At 25.7% G+C, this 9,817-nt stretch overlaps 1 protein-coding gene and 1 long non-coding RNA gene across 2 annotated transcripts; one reads left to right on the top strand and one right to left on the bottom strand.

Moving 5' to 3' along the window:
* The first annotated feature begins 900 nt into the window (after positions 1-900).
* LOC126549159 (uncharacterized) lies at positions 901-3,338 on the top strand. Its single transcript, XM_050197720.1, has 5 exons — positions 901-1,380; positions 1,608-1,784; positions 1,858-1,974; positions 2,512-2,689; positions 3,106-3,338. The coding sequence occupies exons 1-5, from the start codon at positions 1,235-1,237 to the stop codon at positions 3,145-3,147; spliced, it is 660 nt and encodes a 219-aa protein (XP_050053677.1). The 5' UTR covers positions 901-1,234; the 3' UTR covers positions 3,148-3,338.
* Positions 3,339-7,582: 4,244 nt separating this feature from the next.
* On the bottom strand, positions 7,583-9,067 carry LOC126549161 (uncharacterized). Its single transcript, XR_007603336.1, has 3 exons — positions 8,730-9,067; positions 8,514-8,628; positions 7,583-8,446 (listed from the first exon to the last, which is right to left on the bottom strand). It is a non-coding gene; the product is annotated as an uncharacterized LOC126549161 (long non-coding RNA).
* Between the last annotated feature and the right edge of the window lie 750 nt (positions 9,068-9,817).

The following is a 9,817-nucleotide window of genomic DNA, read 5'->3' as shown; positions in this document are numbered from 1 at the left end:
TATATCGTGCGTGCATAGCAACGGCCACCTACTGATTTATGTATTCTACACTTTTGTAACAGTATTGTTACTACTGTTAAGATTTGAATGATCAGAAAATTTCAATATTCTAGTTCGAATTTTATTTAATGTCCATTGAATAGATATTGAAACTCTGCAAGTCGATACCAGAAACAAATGCATAATATACAGGTAAATTGATTTTATTGAAAAAACCTACAAAAACATTAATTGGTTTACATAATATTGTTTAGGTAAAACAATTAAATGTCGACAAACGTTTTCTAACTATTAGTTTTTAATATTTAAATCTAATTTAAAGATTAATACTATAATAATTGCATATTACTACTTATCGAGGAAATAAAATAAGTGAATTTTGTTATAATATTTAATAAAGGAAATTGCATTTTTAAGAATATCAATTATCATTTTACAATTTGTTATATATTTGTCTAAATTTTCTCAGTCTTAAAAAGCTACCTATAGTAAATAATATTTTATTTTCATAACCTATTGTTCGTTTTAAATAAAATAGTTTGAATAACTTTACTTCGAAATCCAGTACTTATATAAATATATTAGACTAAAATATCATAATTTTTTTCAAAAATATATTCTCTGGTACTGGCCAGTTTTAGTAATTTATATTTTTAATATTATATTCATAGATTCAAATACTGTATATATTTAATATTTTGTATGTTTAATAACACTATTTATTATGGCTGATGTTACAAGATATAATGTATAATGGCTATTATCATGGTTATTTTTTATTAATTATGTTGAATTTAAATTCTAATAAATAATCATGTATATAAATTGCACAATTGTACAGTTATTTAGTTTGTCTTATTATTAAATATTCTTTAATCTTGTAATCCTCCTCCCACGGGACCCACCTTGTCGTGGTGGAGGAGCTTGCGGGCCTTTAACTAGGTCTTACCAAGCGGTCCCAACCTCGGTACTGACCTTAAGTGGTTGGTATCGGAGCTTCCTCTGGTCTTGGCTGGCTGGAGGTGGCAGGTCGGAGGCAACCTACTCGTGATGAGCAAATGCCCTAAGGGAAGGAAAACCCTGACAAAAAACCCCTCAACTCCCAACTCCGTCTGTGGTCACTTGGCACGGAGGTAGTTTCGTGTCAACGAGGATCCTGCAGATACCTGGCGCCCTCTGCAGTACACAGCCTTCCCCGTGGTACGCTGCTCTGCCACGGGGTGACCACCCCTTCATGCCCACTTGTGGGAACTATATGGAAACTAAAAAGAAACCAAGACCACCAATAACTGGCCAATTGGTGGACGGGAGCCAACCCGTTAAATTGGACGGCCTGGCAGACGCCGTAAAGTCTGCGACGAAGGATCAAATTTCTAATCGGTAATTTTTTAAATAAAACTAAAACTAGTGCATTATATTAATCAATAATATTTTTTAATTTAAATTCACGTTAATATTTTGTAAGACAATTAAACAACTTAGACTCTCTAGAGAATAACATAAAATAATACACATTTTAATGACAATACTGACGAATCGCAGTACTTTTTTAAATTTATATTGCTTACAATAAAAGTTAAGAAATCTGTCTGTTAATTTCAATATAGTCCTCAACCTGCTCAATCGTCTATCAACAATCAGACCAATTTCGTAAACAAGCCGAATTATTCATCTCGCGCCGGTAAAATGGTCAAAGTGTTGTATGGACGCGACTACAGCCACTACGGCCTAACCAGAAATAATAATGTTACACTGTTATGCACGTACTTCGCGACTAATAAAAGGTACATATTTTTATACCTTAGAAATGCATCAATTTTGAAGTTTTAAATTTGACATATTATTATGTTTTTATAGGGATCGTAGATTCCCTAATAGATTCAAACCAAATCAAAATGAAACCTCGAGTAATGACTTCCATTCAGATAAACGTAAATTATGTACTACACCTATTAAAAATGAACAGATTAATACGTAAGTAATATTATTAGTTTCTTTAAAAAATTCATTAAGCCAGCATTATCAATTTTGAAAATATGCTAAAATTATTGCATCATTATATAAAAAATAATACTTTTTCAAACAAGAATTTTCAATTCACCATTTTAATATATTAATTATTAATATAAATATATAGACCAAGGATGGCAAACTTTTTGAACACAACGTGCCAAAAGTTTTTTTCATTTCTAGAGTGTCATTTTGAAAAATATTATATAATTTATATTAAATAAACAATATATGATCATAATATTTTTATCTATTATACATTTATATTATATTAATTTTTCGCGTGCCACCTCGGGAACGCGTGCCATGGATTTACTATTCCATCCCTGACGCATATGGACAATGATTATTATTTACTCTATGCTATTAATTACTTATTACAAATAAATATGCTAATAATCAAAAATGTATAAATTCTCACTGATTATATTAAATTATTATACATATTGTACTATTATATAATTATAAATTTATTAATACAGGTTTTTTTTTTTGTTACAGACAATCATATGATAAAAGCTCAAATAAAATGAATGCGGTTCTTGAAGGTCTAGGTTTTGTGTGTAATAATGATAAAATATATACAGATCGTGCATCACAAATACACTGTTATAATGTTAATAAACAATATAATACCGGATACGGCAAAAAAACTTATACTTCACCTGCAAAGTCAAAAGTAAATATATTTTTACTTATTTAATAAAATATTTAAGTGACTAGAGAAAACATAATTTCAGATTAATCGCAAGTTTCAAATTAATTATGAATAAAATATTTAGATTAGTGATAGAAGAATTAAGAGTAATAGGCGTTAAATACTTTTTAACTAAATTAAAGCAATTTTAATTAAAATAAAAAATTAATAGTATAAGACAAAACTAATATTTTTAAATTTGAGTCATTTAGTTATGCAGCTTGTTTATGTTAATACTACATTTATAAGTTTATAGTTTATCTGATGTAATGTTTTAAATAATAAACCATAATGCAATATAGTATCTCATCAATATTATTATAACTGTAACATTTATTTTTAAATTTAAACATATTTTTAACTAACAATAATTTTAAACATTATTTGTTATATTTTAGATTCCAGTTCTTCAAAAACCTTTCGCTAAAGTAGAGATCTAACAAAATATAATCAATGGGAAGCTGAATTCTCTTACAGCATTCTTTGGAGATTTTTACTGGAATACCTAGTAACTGATAGTTAGGTTTTATTTTTTTTAATAATTAATTTGTTTTTTTTTTTTTTGTTCAAAATTATTACCTTTTATTTCTGAATTTTATTTTTTATTTTTTATCGTGTATTTTATTATATAAAAAGAAAAAAATGATAAAAGTTCCAATTTTATAATTAAGTTATTTTTCTATGTTTAAATTGTATGTTAATGTTTTATTTTTTAATACGTTTTCGAAATTTTATAATTCTTTATATATTATATTATGTATAATATCATAAGCCAGTTGGCTACTCCATTTTTTTTTTTTGGATAATTTAGTTTTTTTTTTTTTGCTGTTGAAATTTATAATATTTTATTTCTTATTTTTATTTTTTATTGTGTAGGTATTCAAATATATAAGGAAAGAAGAAATTTACAAATTTTTTATATAATTAATTTTTAATTTTTTCCGTTCAAATTTGTAATATTTTATTTCTGATTTTAATTTTAGACCCTGAACGAAGTGATGAATGTATTGATTTTTTATTGTGTATTTTAGTATTTAAGGAGAAAAAAATGTTAACATGTTAAACATATAACGAGTTTATACTCAGTAATATTAAATTGAATAAAATAAAACAGATATATTGTATGAATTAAGTGTACATTTTTATTATACTAAGATTTATCTGAGTTTAGATAACTTTAATTTAAAAATGTGTGGTTTTGCAGGGGTGATATTATTTTGATTTTTTAATACACACTGCACATTAGTGCAGAGCACAATAGTCTATAAGACATATGATGTTATACGAAAATAGATCGAGTTATTCAGTTGTTCTATTTCCTTTTGTACGGGCACCTATAAATGCATAAACATAGTTGAATGTATTAATATTTACAATAAGAATAATCAAATCCAGTATCCACTCTGTTCATTTTCTAGTGTGCGACTTAGAGTTTGCTCACATAAAATTATACACATTGTTGTTTAGAATGGTCCAGACGACAAACCACACACTGATTCAAATACAAATCAAAGGAATAAAATCGATGAGATTCGAATACCTATATAACTGAAACTCCAATATATGGCTTAAAAAGATATGAAACTGAAGTAGGTACCTAACTTATAGATTGAAAAAAAACAAAATATATTCAAATTATAACTATATGTAATTAATGTAATTGTAGTCGATGATAATATAGGAGTAACCTATATAATCGACCTTAATCTATTTTGTAAGTTAAATTTGAGTTTAAACTAAGATTTATTTCCATTATGAAAGTATTTAAAAAATATTACTCTCTGTGTTTCCAAAATAGAATAAGTCTGTTTAGACAGGTTGAAATACCTTTCATTTCTCCGAGACTTTATTAAAAGTGGTGTCTACGCGGGCTAGAGTGTGGTGTAATATTTTATATCTGCAATCTAAGTTCCTATTACATTTAAAATGTTTATTATTGTTATTGCTTTTAAGGTATGTTATGCTCAAGATTCAAAAATTTATGAGTATGATGAAAAGTATGATAATTATTTCCTATATTTTATTTAATACGTCTATACGATTGACCATACACTCTACGGGAAGGGGGTTATTTATAATTAGGTAATATTATTAATAACATTTAACATTATTTTCTATTTGTGTTTTTTATTCCAAAAACAATACAATATGTCTTGCAATATTTAAAGGTTACACAGATAATAACAGATTTAATAAAATAAAAGTTAGTTTATGTTGAGCTCATATATTTTTCTTATTGTGTATTGACACTAGTATCATTAAAATATTACAGCTTTTAAGTGCAAAAATTATTATTAAAACACAGCATTTACACAGTCAAGGCATAATTTACAGGTATAACTTTTCTCCAGTAACATATTATTGATATGAATGTATTGATTTTACAATGGTTTTAGATTCTGAACGAAGTGATGAATGTATTGATTTTACAATGATGTGTGTTTTTTTTTTTTTTTGTGTCTGTGTACAGCATAACTAGTCGAAATAATGTTCCAATTTCAAACTATGGGGGTGGTTTCCGATGTAAAAGTGAATATCCTTGGTGCATTATAGAGGTAAAAAGTTAACATTTTCCAACAGTTTTCAAAAAAATCGAGAAAAACAAAAAAAAAAAAGTCGGCAAGTGGGTACCGCTCTGCTGTACATTAGAGGGTGGGGTGGACCTCGGACTGGGGTAGATTAAATTTGAATGCAATGATAGGTATCATTGTATACGAAAAACGATTCTGAACGGAGATGATTTGTCAGTCTAGAATATATTATAATTAAATATTGTCATATATTCTATTTTGAAACAAATATTCCGATTTCATAAAAATTTAAAACTCAAACGCTCAAAACATTTTTCCTATAATGACACTTAAAATTTTCTCTATAGCTTTTTGAAGCAAAACTTATGGAAAACTTAGTGTTGAATTTTTTAACGTTAGATATAAATACAAACAATTTTATGAATTTTGAACTACAAAATAATTTGCAAATATTCATGATTTTGACGAATTTTTGTCAAAATTTGAACTTCAAATGCTAATAAAAAAAAATTGTGCCTATGTATTCTTATAATTTTTTAATCACTATAAGAATAACATATGAGGAACTATGTATAAAATTTTCAAGTATTTTGATAGGGCCAAAAAAATTTTATCAACACTTCAAAAAAATTTTTTCAGAAAAATTGAAAATTTCAGTTGTCTATAAATAGCTCAAACAAATTCAAAATATTTTAAAAATTAAATCACGTAAATAAAATGCCAATTTAAATAACTGGTAAAATTTTCAAGTATCTACGACTTATACTTTTTGAATAATAACAAATATCAAAAATCGTTTGACGCTAAACCGTAATAAATTACGTAATAAATTGCCGTTTTTCCGTCATTTTTTTTTTGTTTTTCTCGATTTTTTTGAAAAGTGTTGGAAAATGTTAACTTTTTACCTCTATAATGCACCAAGGATATTCAATTTTACATCGGAAACCACCCCCATTGTTTGAAATTGGAGCATTATTTCGACTAGTTATGCTGTACACAGACACAAAAAAAAAAAAAAAAAACAAAAAAAAAAACATACATCATTGAAAAATCAATACATTCTTCACTCCGTTCAGAATCTAAAATGACGGAAAAACGGCAATTTTTACGCAAAACCAGTTTTCGACCAAATCGATTTTTTTTTATGGTTGTAATTCAAAAACTAATCACTGAAAATACTTGAAATTTTCACCAAATGTTAATGTCAGTGGTATCTGTATATAGTTAAATTTTCAAAAAATTTTGACTTTTTTTGAGTTATTTATAGACTACTGAAATTTTCGATTTTTTTGAGAAATTTTTTTTAAAGTGTCGATAAAAAATTTTTGGATGACCAAAAAGTTTTGAAAATTTAATACAAGGTTCCTTATGAGTTGTTTTTATTGTAGCTAAAAAAAATTAAAAATCGTTAATCACAATTTTTTTTAATAAGAGTTTATAGTTCAAATTTTTACGAAATCTGTCGAAAACGCGAAAATTTGCAAGTAATTTTGAAGTTGAAAAATCATAAAATTTTTTCTTTTATAACTAAGTTTTGAAAATTTGGTACAAAGTTCTCCATACATTTTTCTTCAAATATCTGTAAAAAAAACTCTACCGGATTCAGACAAAAAATTTTTATGAGTGTTTGAAATATAAATTTTTACAAAACCGCGCTAAATAACGGTTTAGCCTCAAACGATTTTTGATATTTGTTATAATTCAAAAAGTATAAGTCGTAGATACTTGAAAATTTTACCAGTTATTAAGATTGGCATTTTATTTACTTGATTTAATTTTCAAAATACTTTGAGTTTTTTTGAGCTATTTATAGACAACTGAAATTTTCAATTTTTCTGAAAAATTTTTTTTGAAGGGTCGATAAAATTTTTTTGGCCCTATCAAAATACTTGAAAATTTTATACAGAGTTCCTCATATGTTATTGTTATAGTGATAAAAAAATTATAAGAATACATAGGCACAATTTTTTTTATTAGCATTTGAAGTTCAAATTTTGACGAAAATTCGTCAAAAGCATTAATATTTGCAAATTATTTGAAGTTGAAAAATCATAAAAATTTTTGTGTTTATAACTAAGGATTAATAATACAACACTAAGTTTTCCATAAGTTTACCTTCAAGTATCTATAGAGAAAACTCGAAGCATCATTATAGGAAAAATTTTAAGTGCGTTTGAATTTTAAATTTTAACGAAATCGCGTAACGATAACGATTTATCCTCAAACGATTTTAAATATTTGTTATTATTCAAAAAGTATAAGTCGTAGATACTTGAAAATTTTACCAGTTATTAAGATTAGCGTTTTCTTTACGTGATTTAATTTTCAAAATATTTTGACTTTTTTTGAGCTATTTATAGACAACTGAAATTTTCAATTTTTCTGAAAATTGTTTTTTTATGTGTCGATAAAATCTTTTTGGCCCTATCAAAATACTTGAAAATTTAATGCAAAGTTCCTCATAAGTTATTATTATAGTGATTAAAAAATTATAATACTTGGAAATTATTTTGTAGATATATTTCATAAAAATTTTTGTATAAGTAGCTAAGAGTTGAAAATTTAATACAAGATTTCTCATAAGTTTAGCTTACAATAATTAAAACAGAACTTAAATTTTGGTGTATTCAGGCCGTTAAAATATAAACCACCTTTTTCACCAACCACTGGAAATTATATCCTAGGCTGACAAATCATCTTCGTTCAGAATCGTTTTTCGTATACAATGATAACTATCATTGGATTCAAATTTAACACTCCTATAATATATAATAATGATCCATACGGCACCTAATGTACAGCAGAGCGGTACTCACTTTTTTTTATATTTAAGACTATAAAATATTATTTTGTTATAATATTTCTTAAATGTATAAACTATGGTTTTTATTTGAGTATTTGTGTATTTAGAGATTTAAATCCAGAAAATATATTATTAGACTATGACGGTCTTTTTAAACTAACTGATTTGGGTTAATGTAAAGAACATATTCATGGAGTGATGTTACTCATACATTTTGTGGTTTAATTGAATACATGTAAGAAATCTCTATCGTTTATCAAATGTATTGAGCATCAATTAAAAAAAAAAAAAAAAAAACATTAATTTAAGGTATCAGGGCACCAGAAATTTTGACCCGGAATGGTCATGGAAAATTTGGTGATTGATAGTTATTTGGAGCTGTCGTGTTTGACATGTTAACAGGAACTGTAAACAATATTATTAGAATTAGTTATGAGTATTACAATTTTAATTTCTTTATTTTTTTATTTACCTTCAAGCCACCTTTTAGAGCTGATAGTGTTGATAGTAGACAAGACACTATTGAGAACATACTTGGTAAAGATCATGAAATATCACTGTATATATCTCCCGAAACTAGTGATCTCCTAGGAAAATTATTTGAAGTAAGTAAAAAACAAACTTGTTATAATTTTATTCATGTTACCTATTAACAAATAATATTTTATTATAAATGGTAGTCACTAACCTCCTGTTAAATCAACATGACGTCGTTCTATCTCGGATTTTCATTACGCCGTAAACATAATCAAAACTGCACACCGATTCGCGGAGAGACAACAATAACAGGTGTTATTGATACTTCACGGGTCGAGGGACCGGCCGCGGCGACAATTATAGAACTGGACAGTTCTAATCAAACGACAGAACGGACGATATAGATCAACGGAGGAATAGTTGCGGAACAGTAACATTTGATATGTGAAAAAAATATAGATTTATTGTATAAGTTGAATACATACAATTTATAAATTATTAAAAAAAATTTTTAGTAATAAAGTGGTTAAAATTTTACCATAACACAAAAAAAACTCTTCGACCGAAAAATTTTTATAAAATGTTTTTAAAATTATACATTAATAATTATTTAAAAACAGAATTCTTATGATGTTAAACGCATCAATAGCATTTTTGCAGATTAGGTATAGTAGTAATGTACAGTATGGGTAAAATTTAATTTATTATATTTAACTTAATAGTTTACAATAATGGTGTTTTCATAGATTTAAAACTCTTTTAATATTTTCACAAAATTCAAAATAGCAAATATTGATGCATTTCGGCAAAATACTTCAATTTAATTTAAATTTTATTATATAATAAAAAATTTAATTTTGTTAAATTGAAAAAAAAAATGAAAATGTGATTCCTAATATACACAACTAAAACTATTTAAATATTGAAACAAAAATATTAAATATGTACATGATAAATAAATAGTTCATACTTTAACTTGATAATGTGTATTTTTTAAATTTTATTAATCATTAAATAAAAAAAAAAAACAACTTGCATCCTTATGATATTATATCATTAAATAAAACACAACTATAGGTACATACGAGTATATATTTATAAAATAACTATAGTCATATTAAAGATACTTATAAATACCTAGATAACAAAACCATTTATATATTTTATTAAAAGAACTTCAAAACATTTTTTTTTTGTTTTATATTATTGTTGTTGTAAGTTGAGGCTTACTGGAATTTCATGTATTTGATTTTTTTTTAATTTGCAATCGAATAAAAATAATAATAATTATACAATAAA

This window comes from Aphis gossypii, chromosome 1, assembly GCF_020184175.1.
Source record: "Aphis gossypii isolate Hap1 chromosome 1, ASM2018417v2, whole genome shotgun sequence".
NCBI lineage: Eukaryota > Metazoa > Arthropoda > Insecta > Hemiptera > Aphididae > Aphis > Aphis gossypii.
This window is presented reverse-complemented; position numbering and strand designations above follow the sequence as displayed.

Coding starts and splice junctions, on each gene's coding strand:
- LOC126549159 (XM_050197720.1), top strand. CDS start 1,235: ATGCCCACTTGTGGGAACTATATGGAAACTAAAAAGAAACCAAGACCA. Junction 1,785..1,857: donor TACTTCGCGACTAATAAAAG/GTACATATTTTT, acceptor ATGTTTTTATAG/GGATCGTAGATTCCCTAATA. Junction 2,690..3,105: donor CTTCACCTGCAAAGTCAAAA/GTAAATATATTT, acceptor GTTATATTTTAG/ATTCCAGTTCTTCAAAAACC.